The following is a 20,481-nucleotide window of genomic DNA, read 5'->3' as shown; positions in this document are numbered from 1 at the left end:
GCAGTAGCAAATTATTAGCATTATCTGCAATGATTTACATTTAATTAGTTCAACAACTTATTCAGCCAACTGTAATATATGACATTTCAGCAGTTTAAAGTAATCAGCTTTTGAAACCAGACTCTTCAGATTAAATATCTAAAAAAAATCTTACCTCCTCATACTTCTTTAAACCTATGTTGGCTTTTGCCATATGAATATAAGCTTTTACACAATTTTCATTGCACTGAAATCATAAAATAAAGAGTAGTAAATTAAATGACCAAAACTAATGTAACTGTACTCTAAATAAACATGCCTGATTACTAGTTATCCAATAAATTGTAGGTTGCAGCAAATTTTAGGATCCAAGTACAAATATTAGACTGATATATAGTACAGCATAAAGGATGCGCTGCACCATCAGTGGTTCAATCAAATTAGGTCCCATTCACTTGTCAGGATAGTAGCAAATATTAAAGTTCACAGTAATATAGAAAAAAGATAAAATAATTCTTCCTTGCCTTGCTTAGAAATTGCATTGCACATTTTGTTTTGTTCAATTTAGCATTAATTCCCAAACTGGTTCCCTTGCAAAACAGATTAAATAAAAGCAATGAAACAGCAGTTAGACGCAATTACTGAAACAGAATCATAAACCATATATTCAAAGGGTCAATGAAACACATACAAAGAAGAACCCGTGCAATAGGAAGGAACAGAAGACTTGTCATGTTCAATATGAGAACAGTAGGCTCCCCCAAGAATGACAATCTCTGCAAATCAGAGCAATACTAAAAAAAATTCATATCTTCACAAAATATGCCATGACCTTCACACCAATGTTTTATGTGCAGAGCAAAGATCCTCATGAAAAGTACATTACATGCTAAGATACGAGTTCTTAAAGTAAGGTGCTACCTGTCAGAAAATGTTGCTAACTAGCCACGCAAGGCAAGAGAAAAGGAATTCATATATAGCAATCAGTGCATCTAAACTTGCAAAACAACATTCAATTAATTTTTGGGTGCCTTTTACAATTCTTCATGTAATAAATGATAAACAAATGGAGTGTAGAGTGAGTCACTTAGTTTGCATTGGGAAATATGATATTTCAAGTTCCCTAGAAGTACCTCTTTATCAGAGAGTATATCATAGCTCATGGCAACAATGCATCTCCATTCTAATAATTGTTGAGGCTAAGGATGCTGAAATCTTTGCAATAACACTTCAGTCTCTATACCTGCTTGATCCTGCTGCTCTTTAGGATACACCTCATGGTTCTCAGGGTATAGGTTTCTTTGAGCTTGATATTTGCTAGGCTGTTAAGATGTTGCATATAATTATGAAGACTGAGAATCTAAAGGCATATACTTCAAGAGTTGTTTCCCGATCCTATTCTGGTGTTTCTATAACATTGCATTTACATTCAGCTGCCATGTTGGAGTATTCACATCCGAAGAAGAGAAAGTGGCCTTTGTCTTCCTGGATCCATTCCTCATGGAAAATACCTAGCAGTGTGATCTTCCTCCAGATGGAAGATTCATGCGTAATTGCTGAAAATAAGGCATTCATTAGTGGGTAGCTTTCTTATGTACAGTGATCTTCACACTGAGGGATGAGAGATGATTTCAATCATATTGTTGCTTTCCTATGAATACAGATAGCCTAAACTACAGTCAAGCCTATCAGTGTTCATAGGACAGCAGCAATATAGGCAGCTGCAGTTCCTCATGTCCCAGGTGCCACCTGTCCCTAACTAAAACCAAAGTAGACAAATTATTTCTCTGCTGATGTGGCTGCTTGCAAAAAAAAAGTTATTGTAAAGAAGCTGTGAATTAGCGTATCTTTAACTTTCATAGAGAGTTCAGGCACGAGTATAACAGTCCCATTTCTCAATGACAACAGACTTTGAAAACACAAGCTTGAAAACACATTGTTCATTAATCAGAGTGCTCTAGACGGGATGCAGTATCTCTGAGGACTGTAAGAATAGGTTCTCTGTTAATGGGCATATCTATGCTTCCTGACCCAAGTGTCCCAATCCAATCTGACAGCTAAGGCCAGTAGTGGAGTACTGCCAAACGTGTCACACTGAGGAACCTGTAGAATAACTACGTCAGCACATACTGTAAATCTTGTTCTACTCCCTGTTATTTGATGGACACAATGGGACCTTTGGCAGGTGTCTCAGCAGCCTGCAATCAGTCTGAAACTGGCCTTGCAACTCTGCCAATGCCAACAGAGTAGCGGATTTGAACACTGAGCATCAATTTTCTTTGTCGGTGCAGGTGAAAAAAGGTGCTACATGAGTTACTGGATAAAGATCGTAAGTATGGAACTGGCCAATCCAACTTCTCAATTGGCAAGATTCTGCCTAGAAATTTGTGAATGTGAGCAACTCCAGGTAAAACCCAATTCCATATAAATGGCACCTGAATGAAAGGCTAATGTCTAGACGTGATCTGATTTCTAGATACTTAAGTATGATTTCAGCATTCCACCCTCAAACAACACCACGTAAAAACAGATGTAGTGATTGTTCATCTTGACTGCTTGTCGGACTCTGTGAAATCTGAGTGCCTCATTTAGCTAAACATTAGCAATTACAATTTGCAGTAATTATTGTGCAGAAGCCGCATCAAGATATTTCTGATACACAGTGAACATTATTATGTAACCTTTTACCCTTGATTCAAATTCAATTCATTTATTCATTACACGTACATCAAAACATACAGTGAAATGCGTTGTTTGTGTAACAACCAACACAACCTGATAATGTGCTTGGGCAGCCCTGTAGGTGTTGCCCCATATTCCGGCATTAGCATTGCATGCCCACAATGCTCAACAGAACAATACAAGCAACAACAACAGAACAACAGCAACAAAAGCAACACAACCCCTTTCCACCCTCCTACCCATCCACTCACACAGATAAATGCAGACAGTCCTCCAACTCCTGGACAGGCCACCTCCGGGCCTCCAGTGGACTCTTAGACCCAGGGCTTTGAACATCAGACCTCAACCTCCAGACTTCCAATGGACTTTCAGGGTTTGACCTTTGGTATCGACCCCAGGATTCGCTGATGGTGGGACCCTGAAAGCCAGACCTTGAACTCCGTATTTGCCAACTCGCATACTTGGAGGGTCACTGGCCCTTGTGCACCTCGCACACATGGACATCTGATCCCAGTACCCACTGACCTGGGAAGCTACCAGCCTGCATCCTCACTGGTTTTCTTCCACAGCAGTTGCCAGTCCAATATCCATCCATGGATGGCCTTCATCACAAGTCCACATTGCTGGCCTTTGAACATGAGGTAGAGGCCTCAACTTGACCTCGAAGTCCCCCATATCCCTATCCCTAAACCCTAACCTGACCTTAACCACTCTCTGTCAAAACCATTCCTACAAGCCAAAGAAACAACTAAATCTGAGCCACAACCTCGATGGAAACCACAGCTTGGCGCTATCTTGACTGGAAGACTAATATACAAAATATTAATGATTCCAACCATTGATAATTAATGGACTCAAGCCCATTCCAAATTATTAGCACTTACTTTCAAAATAATATTAAAATCCTGAAATGAATGTCCTGCCTTAATAAATTCTGACATGTAACTTGAAAATGTACATTCATTTTATGTGTCTGTATTATTTTATTTTACAGACAACATTGAGTTTAAGTGTAAGGAAGTTATCTTACAGCTGTAGAAATCTTTGGGAATATTGTATGCAATTCGGATCACCCCATTACAGGGAGGATGTGGTGGTTTTGTTAAGAGTGCAGATAAGATTTACCAGGATGCTGCCTGTATTAAAGCTATGAGGAGCGGTTAGACAAAATTGTGTGGTTTTCACTGAACTGTCAAAGGCTGAGGGGAAACCTGATAAAAGCTTAAAAAATTGAGAGGCCTGGATGTGGTAAACATCACAATCTTTCTCCCAGGGTAGGAAAGTACTAGAGGACATATATTTAAAGTGAGAGGAGGGAAGAGTTTCAAGATCTGCGAGACATGCTTTTTTACAGAGTGCGAGTGGTAGTAGTGAAGGCAGATACAACAACGTTGTAGATAAAAAGCTGTTAGATATCCATGAATATGTAGGTATGCAAGGATATAGAACAAGTACAAGTATAAGAGACTTAGTTTAATTCAGTGTCATGTTTAGCACAGACATTGTAAACTGAAGAGTACATTCCTATGGGCATTCTATGCTCATGCCTACAGCATGCTATGTTTCATTTGTAATTGAGACACAAGAGCCTGCAGATGAAAAACACAAGCTGATGGAGGCACTTAGTAGACTGAGCAATATCTTCAGTCCTCCCTTTCCTGTAACTCCCTCCAGCCCATCACCCATTTGCTCCCCCTTCCCCACCTAGATTCATCCACCTACCATCAACACATTTCACCCACTGGATTCCCTCACCCATCTGGTTTCTAGCAGCTCTTCCTTTCTCCTCTAACAGCTTCCATTATCACTTTCTTTACATTACACATAAGCATTGTTAGCTTGTGTTCCAGCTCATCATCCCCCCCCCCACCTGATTACATTTGCCTGTTGTTCTCCTTGTCTGCTTCCACCTATCACCCAGCTGTCTGTCTCCCAATTCCACATTTCCCCACTCTCCCATCTGGATCCCTCTGCCTATTATCATTCAACCCTCTTGGTCCCAGCAGCTGTTATCTCATCCCTTACCCTCTCTTCTATATACCAGCTATCCTCCCTCTCCACTCTGTCCTCATGCAGGATCTTAACTTGAAATGTTGACATTCCTACTAATTAACACACTGAATTCCTCCAACAGTTTTTTTTGCTTTATCAGTTTCAGAATCAGCAGTTTCTTGGATTTCTAATTGTTACCTTTCATACTCAAAGGACTTAAAGGGGAAAAGATCCTGGATTTAGACCTAATATATTAAGGGAAAAAAGATATGGAAGAGGCTGAAATTGATACAGTTGACCAATACTTTGACAGAAGAAATGCAGTCATGTTCATGCCCTTATATGTAATTATCCTCACCTTTAAGGCCCATTTACAATCAGTGATTGCCTCTTCATATTTTCCTAGTTTATTGTAAGCCTGAAAATAGAAAACACAATGCTGGTAGCCATAAATGTACCACAGAAAATCAGAAATTAGGCAAATCAACAGTAGTAAAGCTAGACAGACATTTTCATTCAAATAAATAAAGCTCTGAAATACATCACCAGGAAAGCCAATAAAACAGATAATGAAACAAATTAAATAGTACTTTTTTGATAGAGAAGTAAGATAAACAAAGCAAAGACATAGTGGGTTCTATTTTCCATTTGAAAACATTCTTACTTTCCAGATAATCTGTATTCTGTACCACCACTCACCTCAGGCTATTTTAGAAGAAAATCATTACATACTAATGACAATGGATAATATATTCTTCCACAATTTCCAGTAAACAGTGATGCTGTAGAGAAAACAATCCTCAAACCATTAACCTTTGTAATTCATGCTGCAACCTTTTATCTTTACAAAAGCTGAATTTTTTAATGTTTTGCCTGAATTAGTTTATTGAGCCTGAGTTTTGTTAGGCATTTTAACATTTTCTATTTTTTTTGCATCCAGTTTCTCTACTCTGTCTGCAAAATATGCTTTGACCCTAAATTCCAGCTGCATAAGGGAGTATTTGGAACACTGGGAATTATTGGCAAGTAAGTCTAATATTTGTGTTAAGTTAATAGAGGGGATTATGATGGTTAAGATATCCATACATTTGGAAAGACTGGGATTGATTGCAGATAGTTGCTATGGCTTTGTGCATGGGAAATCATATCTCACAAATTTGTTTTTTTGAAGTAAACAAGAAGGTCAATGAGAGTAGGGTGGCACACATAAGTCTTTTTGGATTTCAGTAAGATCCCTGATAAGGTTCCACATGACAGGTTGTGTAGGATCCAGGGAGAGTTAGCTAAATAAATGATAGAAAGCTGAAGGTGAACATGGAAGGTTGTTTCTCAGATTGAGGCCCATGACTTCTGGTGTATCCCCAGGACTTGGTGCCAGACCCATTGCTATTTGTCATCTGTAACAATGATTCTGATGAGAATGTATAAGGCACGGGGAGTAATTTTGTAGATGACACTAAAAGAGGTGATGTCATTGAGAGTAATCATGTTTTTTAGGATTTATAGAAGGATCTTGATCAACTGGGTAAGTGATCTAAAGAACGGCAAATGGAGCTGAATTTGGATAAGTGTGAAGTGTTGCAATTTGGGAAGATAAGTGAAGGTAGAACTTTCAAGAAGATATTGTAGATTAAAGAGACCATGGAGTGCAGGTACAAGGTTCCTTAAAATGGCATTACAAGTTGAAAAGGTGGCAATTGAAGAAGACCTTTGCCACATTGGCCTTCATCAGTCAAGGCATTTGTATAGAAGTAGGGAACTTACATAGCAGTTGTACAAAATACTAGTGAGGCCACATTTGAAATATTGCATTCAGTTTTGAACACTCTGCTATAGGAAAGATGTCATTATGCTGAAAAGAGTAGAAAGATTTATGAGGATGTTCCCAGGACTTGAGGGACTGAGTTGTGAAGGAAGTTTGAGCAGGTTGGTACATTTTTCACTGGAGAGTAGGAGAATAAAGGGTGAGTTTATATAGGTGTATAAAATCATGTGGTGCATAGGCAGAGCCAATGCACACTGCCTTTTTCCACAAGGCTGGAGAATCAAGAACTAATGAGCATGAATTTAAGGTGCAAGGGGAATGATTTAAATCAGAACCCAATGGTTAACTTTTTCACCCAGAGAGTAGTCAGTATATGACTGCCAGAGGATATGGTTGAAGGAGGAATATTGACAACATTTAAAAGTTACTCTGATCAATACATGGATAGGAAACATTTAGAGGAATATGAGCTAAATATAGGCAAATGGGAATCTTGATTAGCATGGACCAAATAGACTGTAGAGCTAACTTCCATGTTGTATGACTCTGACTCTAAGGGAGCATTTTTATCATGGTTGACAGCTACCACAATATGTACACATTAGTCTGTTTGGTTCAGTCAGTTGCCAAGGCCAGAACTAGGAATTTGAACTGTTAAATTACTGCAATGTCTGCAGATATTCCAATACTAGAATATACAGTACTGCACAATATAAATTCTATCCATAAATTATTCTTTGATGTTAATGCCCATCTACTTCTTTTGACAATTTTGATCTATCTTAAAGATCCTTGAAATTATTTCGTGAACATATCCTGGCCAACTGAAACTTCCAGTAAGATGGCGGCAGATGCAACTCAGAGGCTTCTTGGAGGCCACCCAAAGGAGCTTTCTTCTTTGTAAAATTTGTTTTTTTACGATCCAAAGACAATTCTACTCCAAGAACTTTGGATTCTACAGGGCTACTCCATCAGTGAGCTGTTCATTGATCAGAGCAGCTGGACTGGTGTCGGCGGCAGAATCAGCCGAGCTGTCGAAGGGGCCAGCTGGCATGTTGGAGAGGAGCTGGCTGAGATATCGGGGAAGGAGATAGTTAAGTGGTTATGCATACCTGTGCTCGATTGGTGTACAGGGCTTGAAAATCTCGAATTTTTTCCAGGCCTTCTGTGTAGCATTGTACAGCAGTAACGTAGTCCTCATTTTTGAATGCTGCATTCCCCTTCTCTTTTAATGCTGCAGAAGATTACAGTGAGAATAGAAACATAAAAAAAGATGAATGTGAAAACAGAGAGAAAAATACATCTATGCTATGACTTATCTTCTGGAATCCATTCTGTTATATTTGCATGACTGCCCTCAGCTCCAATGAAATAACTATTCCATTGAGTCAAATCCTTTATTCAATCCTTTATTAGCAATTACCAAACATACAATCTTGAAGCATACCCAAGTATTTTCTATACAATATTTAGCATTGTTGAGCGTAATCTCAACAGTCAGCAAAAGATACGACCTCCTCTGGTCCCAAGGCATAAACTGCCATGAAATAAGCAAGAATACGTAACTTATTCCCTTCATTTTTCCAACGCTAGTTACCATAATAAACACAATAAACTCACAACACAGAATAAATGGCTCCTACAAGGGTTTATGGATAAATTGCTTACCATTGGCTAGCATTTGATTTTCCTTTCTTTTTTTTGCTCTCTCCTCTGCGTCCCTCTCAAGAACTGATAAGAAATTCTCTGAAATGCCACAAAAAGATATTCAGCAATGAAAAAAAAACTTTAAGCTTCCTTTTACAGGGTTACATCAAGATTTTATGACAAACTGAAGTATTAATATTAATGAATGAGCATTTTCTATTTGGGCGCAGTGCCAACTACACTGGGATCAATAAATCCCCAATTGCCTAACTCAGAAAACAGTATCTGCTGTGGTATAGCTGGCCCATAGTTGTGAACAATAGTTTCCTCAATGCTGATTTACCACATTTTCAATATGCAAGGCATATGGTGCCAACATAGAAACAGTATAATGCATGCTACATTACTGTAATTGCAAATTACAACCAAAATTTTGACCAAAATCACATTATACATAACAAACGAACAGTGCTATACAATCTAGATTCTAGGGTTAGTTCCTTATAGAGTACAGACCACTCTACTTATTTGCATATAATAAAAGGCCACCTTGGAGCTACACAAAAACTTGTCAGAAACTATATTTAACAAAAATACATCTTACCTTGGCTCATTCTTGCATTCCCTTGCATTCCCTATGAGAAACAGATTTTGAAGTTAGCTGTCATGAACAGACAAGGATCAGTAGAATAATTAAGAGATGCCAGATAACTGAAACCCAGTAACATAGCTACTATTTAGATAAACTAGACTGTAGCCGGTCACTCATTTGCTTCAATTCAACCATAATGGACCAAAGATATTGCTGAAATCAGCATCCAGGAATGCATAACGACACTTGGTTTAAAATAATATCTTGCTTAGTTTTAATAGAACATTGAAAATGTTCCCAGGTATTACCACTGTCCTCATGGCGATTTTTAGATTTAATATGAATACAGACTTTCTGTTATGTAATACTTGTCCAGTTTACCTTTCCCTAAAGCAACCTGAAACCTCAAACTATTTCATATATTCCCTTATTAGACAGTCTCTCAAAGTCAAATATGACCTGTTTTTTCATAGGCCAGGAGGCTGTGTGAAAATTCTTTGAATGTGGGATGGCTATTGCATGGTAGCTTCCACAATATGGGTAGTTTGAGGTCTTTGTCCAACAATATACATGTCCAAGATTACTCGAAAACAGGCAAAAACATGGACTAAGGCTTTATAATGCATTGATCAGACTGCACTTAAGAATATTGTGAGCAGTTTTGGCCACCTTGTCTAAGAAAAGATATGCTGGCATTGGAGAGGGTCCAAAGGAGGTTCACGAGAAAAATTCCGGGAACGAAAAGGTTTACATATGAGGAGTGTTTGACGGCTTTGAGCCTGTACTTGCTGGACTTTAGAAGAATAAAGGGAAGGGCGATTTCACTGATACCTATCAAATAATGAAAGGCCAAGATTACCTATATTGGGGGAGTCTAGGACCAGAGGGCACAACCTTAGAGTAGAAGAATATCCATTTAAAACAGAGATGAGGGGAAATGCATTGAACCAGAGGATGGTGAATCTGTGGAATTAATTGTGACAGATGGATGTGAAGTCAAAGTGATTGGGTATATCTAAATCAGAAGTTGATAGGTTCCTGATCAGTCAGGGTGTTAAAGGTTATGGGGAAAAGAGGGGAGAATGGGGTTGAGAGGGATAGTAAATCAACCATGATGGAATGGTGGAGCAGATTCAATGGGCCTAATGACCTATATCTGCACCTATGTCTTCTTGACTTAACACACATACAGTATATGGATATATATATATTCAACTTACATAATGTCCTACATAATGAATTCTTCACAAGTGTCCCTTACTTTAAAACAGAGCTACAAAATTCAAAAATAACAAAACACAATACATGCTGTTCAGCATCCATAAAGATAACAATTTGTGACATCTTATGCCCTAAACTTCACAAAATGTACTGTATTTTTACACTGATACTGATCTCATATCTATAATGTTTAAAGTGAGGCAAGCGGTAATATAATCCAATAGTCGAATATCAGGGACTTATACTCTTTGAATCACTGTGCCACAAGAGAACAAGCATTTAACAACATTTCAAATGACAAAACTAACTGAAGACTCACATATTTTCCTGGCAGATTAGAATATCTGGGTGGTGCACTGGAGGAAGGGTTTTTGTTAATCAGTGTCCGGTTAGTCGTTACTCTGCACCCATCCATGATCTCAGATTCTTCAGACTGTTCCATCAACTTCTCGTCTGCTTTCTGAAAAGCCTCGTCTCTTATTGCAGGATCATCAGACCTAATTCCTTCAACTAGATCCGCTAAATGTAAAGGAGCAAGTAGAGAAACTGAGTAATAGAGCAACTTTGTTGTACCACGTAGTGACAGCGAGGAAGGCTCTCAAAGCTTGAAGCGGGATCTATATCAACTGGAAAAATGAAAGATGGAATTTGATGCAGACAAGTGTGGGGTGTTGCACTTTGGGTGGACAAACCAGTATAGGACATACACATGAATGGCATAATGGCAAACAACAGAAGCTGTAATCAGCAAAATGGAACTGAACATCGGCTCACAGCTTTCTCTCCACAAGGTCCCCGCACGCTGCCGCTGCCGCTGCCTCTGCCTCCCAGAATCCCCTCAGAAACTGCAGAGCGCTGAAACAGCCAAACAATCTCCAACAGGCAAAATAGGTTAATACTTTGTTCTCTGGAGCGTAGGAGAAAGGGAAAATTTGATAGAGGTAGAGAATATCTTGAGGGGCATAAATAGGTTAAGACCCTAAGACATAGGAGTAGAGTTAAGCCATTTGGCCCATTGAGTCATGGCTGATCTTTTTTTTTCCTCCTCAGCCCCACTCCCCAGCCTTCTCCCCATAACCTTTGTTGCCATGCCCAATCAAGAACCTATCAAGTTTTGCCTTAAATACACCCAATGACCTGACATCCACAGCTGCCTGTGGTAACAAATTCCACAAATTTACCACCCTCTGGCTAAAGAAATTTCTCCGCATCTCTGTTTTAAATGGACACCCCTCTATCCTGAGGCTGTGCCCTCTTGTCCTAGACTCCCCCACCATGGGAAACATCCTTTCCACATTTACCCTATTTAAACCTTTCAACATTTGAAAGGTTTTAATGAGATCCCCCCTCATCCTTCTGAACTCCAGTGAGTACAGACCCAGAGCCATCAAACATTCCTCATATGGTAACCCTTTCATTCCCAGAATCATCCTTGTGAACCTCCTCAGAACCCTCTCCAATGCCAGCACATCTCTTCTAAGATGAGGAGCCCAAAACTGTTCACAATACTCAAGGCAAGACCTCACCAGTGCCTTATAAAGCCTCAGCATCACATCCCTGCTCTTGTATTCTAGACCTCTTGAAATGAATGCTAACATGGCATTTGCCTTCCTCACCACTGACTCTATCTGCAAGTTAACCTGCAGGATATTCTGCACAAGGACTCCCAAGTCCCTTTGCATCTCAGATCTTTGGATTTTCCCCCCATTTTGAAAATTTATTTCTTCTACCAAAGTGCATGATCATGCATTTTCCAACATTGTATTTAATTTGCCACACCTAATCCAGTATAGCTGATCCCCTAGTAGGCTCAACGACAAACTGCTCTGAAAAGCCATCTCATAGTCATTCAACAAACTCACTCTCTTGAGATCCATTACCAACCTGATTTTCCCAATTGACCTGCATGTTGAAATCTCCCATGACTACCATAACATTGCCCTTTTGACATGCTTTTTCTATTTCCCGTTGTGGTCCACATCCCAGCTGCTGTTGGGAGGCCTGTATATAACCATCAGGGTCCTTTTACCCTTGCAGTTTCTTAACTCAACCCACAAGGATTCAACATCTTCCGATCCTATGTCACATCTTTCTACTACAAACGGTAATTTGATGCCGTTCTTTACTAGCCAACCCACACCACCCCCTCTGCCTACCTTCCTATCCCTCTGATATAACGTATAACCTTGGACATTCAGCTCCCAACAACAACCATCCTTCAGCCATGATTCAGTGATGGCCACAACGTCATACCTGACAGTCTGTAATAATGCAACTCCGTGCATTGGGATGTAACACTTTGAGTAAGGTGTTTGCTACCCTTTTTGATTCTGCATCCCGAATGCACTGATACTCACCCTGCTGGCTGCATTTTTGCCCCATCACCTGCCTGTCCTTCCTGACAGTCTGACTGCATGCTATCTTTGCTTTTTTACCATCCGTCCTATCCTGAGTCCCATCATTCCGGTTCTCACCCCCCTGCCAAATTAGTTTAAACTCTCCCCAACAGCTCTAACAAACCTGCCCATGAGATTACTGGTCCCCCTCGGGTTCAGATACAACCTGTCACTTTTGAGCAGGTCACACCTCCCCCAGAAGAGATCCCAATGATGCAAGAGCCTGAGCACTGTCCCCTGGACCAGCTTCTCAGCCACGTGTACATCTGCCAAACCATCCTGTTTCTACTCTCACTGGTGCATGGCCCAGGCAGCAATCCAGAAATTACTACCCGGGAGGTCCTGCTTCTCAGCTTTCTACCTAGCTCGTTAAATTCTCTTTTCAGGACCTCTTTGCTTTTCCTTCCTATGTCATTGGTGCCAACATGTACCAGGACATCTGCCTGCTCTCCCTCCCTGTGAAAGGTTAATGGTGAAAGGTGAAATATTTAAGGGAAACCTGAGGGGGAGCTTCTTCACTCAGAGGGTGGTGAGAGTGTGAAACAGCTGCCAGTGGTTTGATTGCAACATTTAAGAGAAATTTGATACATGGATGGGAGGGGTAGGGAGAGCTACAGTTCAGATGCAGGTCAATGGGACAAGGCAGAGTAACAGTTCAGCACAGCAGGTGGGCTGAAGTGCTTCTTTCTGTGCTACAATGTTCTATGCCTTTATGGCTCTAAAAGGGAGCAAGATGACACACTTCTTATGGAATTAAATTGGAAATAACATTTTTTTACATTAAAAATGTTCATTATTTCCAAGTCCTAGTAAAGAAAGGGGTTTGCATAGCAAATTATAAATCTTGATATCAATATGTGCATGATAAATATAAATCTCACAGAATTATACTGTATGTGCACAATATATAAATCCTATATACTGTAAATAGATATTTTAAACTCTACAGAATTAGCTACATGCATTCCTCCTAAGGAAATGTATAAAATTAGTCATGCAAAACCCAACATAAAGGTAGAGTATACACAAAGGCATCCAATCCCCAATATAATCACCAGCAAAGTAGGTACACAACCTCTAAATAAACTGGATAAAATTAGGTATGGAGCCCCTTTATAAAAATAAAATTATTTGCTCTAACATCAACTTGCTCCCCTATATAAACTTATTAGAATTAGGTTACGTTCCCCCATAAGTTCTATAAAATCAAATGTATGCTCCCTATATAAACTCCTCAGAATAAAGTGTGTGCCTCCCTTTATATATTCCATAGAACTAAGTGTGCACTTCCCTTTATAAACTCTTATCAAAATCAATTTTATTATCATATGCACAAGTACATGGATACATATGTGTAATGAAAAACTTACTTTCAAGAGCATCACAGGCACTGAGCATCATATAAGCAGTATTCACAAGGAAAAACATAAACACAAGCATACTTTTACAAGAATGAACACAATTAGAACAAAAAAGTCAGTGGAAGTGATCAAACTAGTCATTGTGTTGCTAAACTCTGGTGATTTGAGTGTTGTTAGTTGGTTCAAGAACCAAATAGTTAAAGGGCAGTAACTATTCTTGAACCCGGCGGATATGGGACTTCAGGCTTCTCTACCTTCTGCCCACTGTTGTCATGAGTCCTGCCGTAGAGCATTGTCTGCTAGATTTCTCGAACACCTGGATTTATTCATCGTTTTCTTAACTACAGTCATTAAGCCCTTGTGCTTTCAGTTTAATCTTGTCAAGTTAACTCTGACTGTCACAGAGTTTCTATGATTTCCATCACTTTCTATGATTATTTAATGCGGACTCCTGATTAGTGTGGATTGTGGGGTCCTTGTGTTGAGAATGATTTGTTTCATGGTGTTGCTAGGTCATGTGACTGATGTTCTGTTGGAATCCCTAGATATAACTTATTGTTTCCATCTCTACATGGGAGTCTACTGTTCCTCCGCACCTGGGCTCAGTCATTGCTAGCTCTCACCATGACAACTGTCAGTTGCAAGAAGCTGGTACAGCCCAGATGGTGGGGATCTATGACAGTGCATGTTACCTTCTTAACTCTGCACCCCCTTTAACCTCTTAAGAAAGTAGATGTCGGTACACTTTCATAGCCATTGCATCATGGACTGGGCCCAGGACAGATCATCTGATATGTTACTCTCCAGTTCACTGACGTTGAGGGAGGACAGCATTGCGACACCAATCAACCAGGTGTCCGAGTTGGCTGGTATCGCAACAGAGTATCTAACTCATCACCACCTGTAATTCATCTAATAACAGTTGCATCATTGGTAGATTTGTACCTAGCAGTGGAGCGTGCACTTAGTCACACAGTCATGCATGAATATAATGTAGAGCAGAGGGCTAAGCATACAACCAGGGTGCACCTGTATTGATGGTCAGCAAGGAGATCTTCATATTAATCCTGAATGGTTGATGTCTACCAATAACTCAGGTTGCCAATTGCAGAGGGAGGTAAAGAGGCCCAGGTCTCGAAGACTGGTGATGAATTTGAATGGCGAGCACTTCCCAATACAAATTCCATTGCATTAGGCATGAACTCCCATATATACAGATAATTAGGTAAACACTTCCCTATATAAACCATAGGATTAAGTGTGACCCCTTATATAAATTCCTTAAAATTAAGTTAAAATTAACCTTTTCTAAACTCCTTAAAATCAGGTGAGTTCTGCCCTATATAAACTCTTTAGAATTAAATGTGTGCTTCTTGTTTAAACTTCTTAAAATTAGAGCTGCACCCTCTTATATAAGCTCCATAATTAGATATATGTTCCCCAATATAAACCACAGAATTTATCCTGTGATCCCTGGTCTAAATTTAGAATCAATGTACGCTTCCCTATCTAAATTCTATTGAATTAGATGTACCCACCCTTTACAAACGGGGGGTAAAATCGATGTTTCAGGTTATGTCAGCCGCTTATGCGGCTTTATAACTGGGAACGTGTAACCTGTGCCAATAGTTAACCACTCGGAGATCTCACTTACTGATTTCATCCACTTTCTGCAAAAACTGCTCCAACTCCGGGTCCACTTTCCCAGCCATGCTTCCCAACGCTTCTAACGAACTCCTTCTGCTAGTCAGCCAATAGCCCGTGTCGTTGTTGCGCACCGCGGAGTTCTTCCAGCGCCTATTGGGCATGCAGTCACTAAGCAACGGGCACGCTATTACTCCTGGTTACCCCCAGGTGTTGGGCCGCTGCCTGCTCTCCCCAAGTCCCAATGAACCAGATATTTCCATATATATTTAAATAGTTAAGTTAAAATAAGTAGTGCAAAAATTTTTTTTTAAATGAGGTAGTGTCCAAGGGTTCAAAGTCCATTTAGGAATCGGATGGCAGAGGGGAAGAAGCTGTTCCTGAATCACTGAGTGTGTGCCTTCAGGCTTCTGTACCTCTCTCCTGATGGTAACAGTGAGAAACAGGCATGTCCTGAGTGCTGGAAGTCCCTAATAGCGGATGCTACCTTTCTGAGGCACCACTCCCTAAAGATGTACTGGATAATCTCATGATGGAGCTGACAAATTTTACAACTTTCTGCAACCAGAGGGGAGGGGGCACAGAAAAGGACAACAACAAAATACTTTCAAATAAAAGCTTAAATGCTGTAAACCCTCAGCAGCTTAGACAGCACCTATGAAGAAACAAACTAGTGTTAATCCTTCAGAACTGATGAAAAAATAAAATTTTCCAGGTTTAGCCCTAAATGTTATATAAATAGCCTTGTTATATTTTTCTTTGTTTCTCCACAGGTGCTGTCTAATTAGTTAAGGGTTTAAGCTTTGGTTTCAAAGAATTTTATTAAAGGTTTATACTACTGGGTACCATAGTTGCATTGTGGTTAGCACAACGCTATTACAGATTGGGTTGTTCCAGAGTTTAGAGTTCAATTCTGGCAGCATTCTGTGAGGAGTCTCTGTACTTCTTTCCCATTCCTAATTTCATTCTAAAGCTCCTTCCTGCTAGCCTTATAATCTTCCAGATCTCTATCATTACCTAGTTTTTTGAGCCTTTTGTAAGCTTTTCTTTTCTTCTTGACTAGATTTATTACAGCCTTTGTACACCACGGTTCCTGTACCCTACCATCCTTTCCTGTCTCATTGGAGCATACCTATGCAGAACGCCATGGGCCAACATATCAGAACGGGAATGGCAATCAGAATTCAAATGTTTGGCCAATGAGAAATTCCACTTTTTGTGGATGGAGCAAAGGTACTGAACAATGCAGTCCCCCAATCTACGTCGGGTCTCGCCAATGTAGAGGAGGCTGCATTGGGAACACTTGATGCAGCAGATGACTACAACAGATTTGTAAGTGAAGTGTTGCCTCACCTGGAAGGATTGTTTGGGTCCTTGTTTGGTTAACTGAATGGAGTTAAGGGAGGAGGTGAATGGCAGGTGTACCACTTTTTCCGCTTGCAGAGGGAGATTAGTGGGGAGGGATGAATGGGCAAGGGAATCACAGTGAGTGCAATCCCTGTGGAAAGCAGAGAAAGGCTGGAAGGTAAAGATGTGTTTGGTGCTAGAGTCCAGTTGACGATGGCAGAAGTTTCAGTGAACAATGTGCCAGATACAGAGGCTAATGGGGTAGTAGGTACTTTTGTTAAGACATCAGAAATATGGAGTGACGGTAGATGTCTGGGAAATGGAGGAGATGCAAGTGAGAGCAGCATCAATGGTGGAGGAAGGGAAGCCCCATTCTTTGAAGGAGGAGGACATCTCTGATGTCCTAGAAAGGAAAGTCTCATCCTGGGTACAGATGCAGCAGAGATGAAGGAACTAGGAAAAGGGAGTGGCTTTTTTTTTTACAGGGAACCGGGTGAAAGAGGTAGAGTCAAGATAGCCATGAGAATCAGTAGGTTTATAAACGATATTGGTAGATAGTTTATCTCCAGAGATGGAGACAGAGAGATCAAATATGGGGAGGGTAGTGTTAGAAATGGACCAAGTGAATTTAAGGTCAGGGTGGAAGTTGGAGACAAAGTTGATGAAATTGACGAGCTCAGCATGGGTGCATGAAGCAGCACCAATGCAGTCATCAATGAAGTGCAAAAAGCATGGAGAGCAATACTAGGGAAGACTACATAGCCAATGGAAAGGCAGGCATAGTTGGGGCCTATGGCTACACCTTGAGCTGGAGAAATTGGGAGGGGCCGAATGAGAAATTGTTGAGTTTGAGAAGCAGCTTCCCCAGATGGAGGAGGGTAATGGGGGGGTGGGGAGGATGGTTGGGTCTGTTGTCAACAAAAAAAGTGTTGAGCTCTTAGGCTTTCTTGATGGGACTTAGAAGTATATAGGGACTGGACATCCATGATGAAAATGAGATGATCATGGCCAAGGAATTGAAAGTTAGTGAGGAGATTAAAAGCATGTAAAGTGTCGTGAATGTAGATGGGAAGGGACTGAACCAATGGGGATAAAATGGAGTCGAGATATGTGGACATGAGTTTAGTGGGGCAGGAACAAGCAGAGACAATGGGCTACCTGAACAGTCAGTTTTATGGATCTTGGGTAGGAGATACAAACGAGCAGTGTGGGGTAAGGGAACTATGAGCTTGCCGGCAGTGGATGGGAGATCTCCAGAATCAATAAGGTTGGTAACAGTGCCATCGGTGATAGTTTGGAGCAACAGTCCTTCCAGGTCAGGCAACACTTCACCTGCAAGTTTATCTGGATCACCTACTGTGTCCGGTGCCCTTGATGCAGCCATCTCTATACTAGTAAAACCTGATGCAGATTGGGGAACTATTTAATTGAGCACATTCACTCTGTCCGCCACAACAGGCATGATTTCCCAGTGGCCACCCATTTTAATTCTACTTCCTATTCCCGTGGCCTTCTCAACTTGGAGGTCACTTTTGCCTTGGAGGAACAACAGTCCTGCTTGCAGGGATCGGTGCCAGGAGCGAGATCAGTGAGAAGGGACAAATGTAGAAGGAAGGCACTGAGAGAGCGGTCCCTGGAGAAAATGGAGAGTTTGGGTGGTGGAGGGAAAGATGTGTTTCATGGTCAAATCCCATTGAAGATGATGGAAGTAACAGAGCCTGATGTGCTGGATGCAGAGGTTCGTGGGGTGGTGTTGTAGTTAAGGACTTAAGGACTCTCCCCGTTGCGGTGGTGGGAAGATGGGTTGCCTACTCTTTACAGTAGAGAAGGGACACCTCATTCTTTGAAGAAGAAGATATCTCAGATATTCTGGACTGGAAAGCCTCATCCTGAGATCAGATGCAGCAGCGATGCAGGAACTGAGAAATGGCAATAGTATTTTTCAAGTGACAGGGTGGAAAGAGGTCTAGTCAAGACAGGTGTGAGAGTCAATAGGTTTATAAAAATATCTGTGGATAATCTGCCTCCAGAGATGGAAAAAGAGAGATTGAGAAAGAGGAGAGGTATCAGACATGGTCCAAGTAAATCTGAGGGCAGGGTGGAAGTTGATGTAATGGGTGCATGAAGCAGCATCAGTGTAGCACAGGATGTTCATTTGTTATACACTTCTATCCCCCATCAGGAAGGCATTAAAAATCTCTTGCTTCTTTCAAGGTTATGATTTGTTGCCTGGCTTATTGTTTACTTTCAAGATATTTTATGAACCAGCCAATGTTCATAAAATATATCAGTTGCTGATTTTAATTAACTTCAAGAAATATAATCAAATCTATTAAGGCAAAATATGTGAAGTGTTATTTTCAACCCTCAGAAAGCAATGAGTTAAAATGAAAACAGACTCCAAGTAGAAACAAGTACAGTATTTTATCATGCAATAAAGTCACTATAGCAAATAAGGGCTCAAAAACATGATCTGAGGGTGGGTGTAGAAAGCACTGAAACAATAAGAGAGATTGAAGATTTGGAATTAAATATAATGTCAAATAGGATCATTTGCTTAAAGAATAGACATTTTGAGACTCAGGGAATAAAGAATGTGCTCCCCATATTGCAAAATGGAACCAATAATGGAAATCTTACAACGATTCCTTTTCTGTCCCATTCATTAAAAAAATCAGACTTCAATATTAAAACTTGATTTTTAAAATGCCAGAGCTGAATAACTTGTCACTAGCTACGTAAAGGTGCCTCACCCAGAGTTTACAAATTCAGACGATCTACTAGAAAATACTTTATAACAATCAAAAGCAGGAACTGCTATTGAAGTTAACCACTTCACTCCCACACACTCCCTTCCCCTCCACTGGACAAGGGAAATTGAATGTCTCCAGGCAAATTAGGGAAGAAGATCAGAGGTTGAATCTGGGTCCCCTCTGGATGGTAAAACATCATGAAAGAGATAAAACATCACCAGTAAGAGCTTAATGATGTTTTCCAAATTGTTCTTCCCAAACACATGTAGAATAATCTACTAATCTATTTAATCTATTGTAATTAGGGATAGAAAATAAATGTAAGTTTTGTCAATGACATCCACATGATAGAGGTGATGAGAGGCATTGATCGTGTGGATAGTCAGATGCTTTTTCCCAGGGCTGAAATGGTTGCCACAAGAGGACACAGGTTTAAGGTGCTGGGGAGTAGGTACAGAGGAGATGTCAGGGATAAGTTTTTTACTCAGAGAGTGGTGAGTGCGTGGAATGGACTGCCAGCAATGGTGGTGGAGGCGGATACGATAGGGTATTTTAAGAGACTTATGGTTAGGTACATGGAGTTTAGTAAAATAGAGGGCTAAAGGTAAGCCTAGTAATTTCTGAGGTAGGAACATGTTCGACACAACTTTGTGGGCCGAAGGGCCTGTATTGTGCTCTAGGTTTTCTATGTTTCTATCACATGAATTAATGAATTAAAACATCTTGTTGAATGCAAGAGGAGATAAATTGTATAGCAATGAATAACTAACCATATAAAAAGATACTACCACTAAGGAAAGTTTGAAGTCTGCTGTCTATTCTTTGCCACGCTGTGTGCTTTTTGATCTCCAAGTTCTATACTGACTTTTCAGCTCTTCCACCCATCATTTCCCAGATTCTTACTTCATCTTCTCTCCCCCACCCACCTTCCCCCTCACCTGCCAGCTTGTAGTTACTCCTTCCCCTCCTCCCATCTTCCTATTCTGGCTTCTGTCACCTTCCTTTACAGTCCTGATGAAGGGTCTCAGCCTGAAGCGTCAACTGTTTATTCCTCTCCATAGATGCTGCCTGACCTGCTGAGTTCTTCCAGCATTTTGTGTGT

General features: G+C 40.4%; 1 protein-coding gene across 1 annotated transcript in view; it reads right to left on the bottom strand.

The window, feature by feature from the left end:
- Positions 1 to 15,380, bottom strand: part of ttc12 (tetratricopeptide repeat domain 12) — a 45,140-nt gene extending 29,760 nt beyond the window's left edge. Inside the window, exons 1-7 of the mRNA XM_073030031.1 lie at positions 15,290 to 15,380; positions 10,198 to 10,397; positions 8,670 to 8,700; positions 8,087 to 8,164; positions 7,531 to 7,652; positions 5,012 to 5,071; positions 155 to 226 (exon numbers count right to left, since the gene is read on the bottom strand). Coding sequence (XP_072886132.1) covers positions 155 to 226; positions 5,012 to 5,071; positions 7,531 to 7,652; positions 8,087 to 8,164; positions 8,670 to 8,700; positions 10,198 to 10,397; positions 15,290 to 15,347 — 621 coding nt within the window. The 5' untranslated portion in view covers positions 15,348 to 15,380. The remainder of the gene's footprint in view (positions 1 to 154; positions 227 to 5,011; positions 5,072 to 7,530; positions 7,653 to 8,086; positions 8,165 to 8,669; positions 8,701 to 10,197; positions 10,398 to 15,289) is intronic.
- Positions 15,381 to 20,481: the final 5,101 nt, after the last annotated feature.

The sequence above is a fragment of the Hemitrygon akajei genome, chromosome 26, assembly GCF_048418815.1.
Source record: "Hemitrygon akajei chromosome 26, sHemAka1.3, whole genome shotgun sequence".
Taxonomy (NCBI): Eukaryota; Metazoa; Chordata; class Chondrichthyes; order Myliobatiformes; family Dasyatidae; genus Hemitrygon; species Hemitrygon akajei.
Note: the sequence above shows the minus strand (reverse complement) of the source record. Positions and strands in the feature narration are given on the sequence as shown.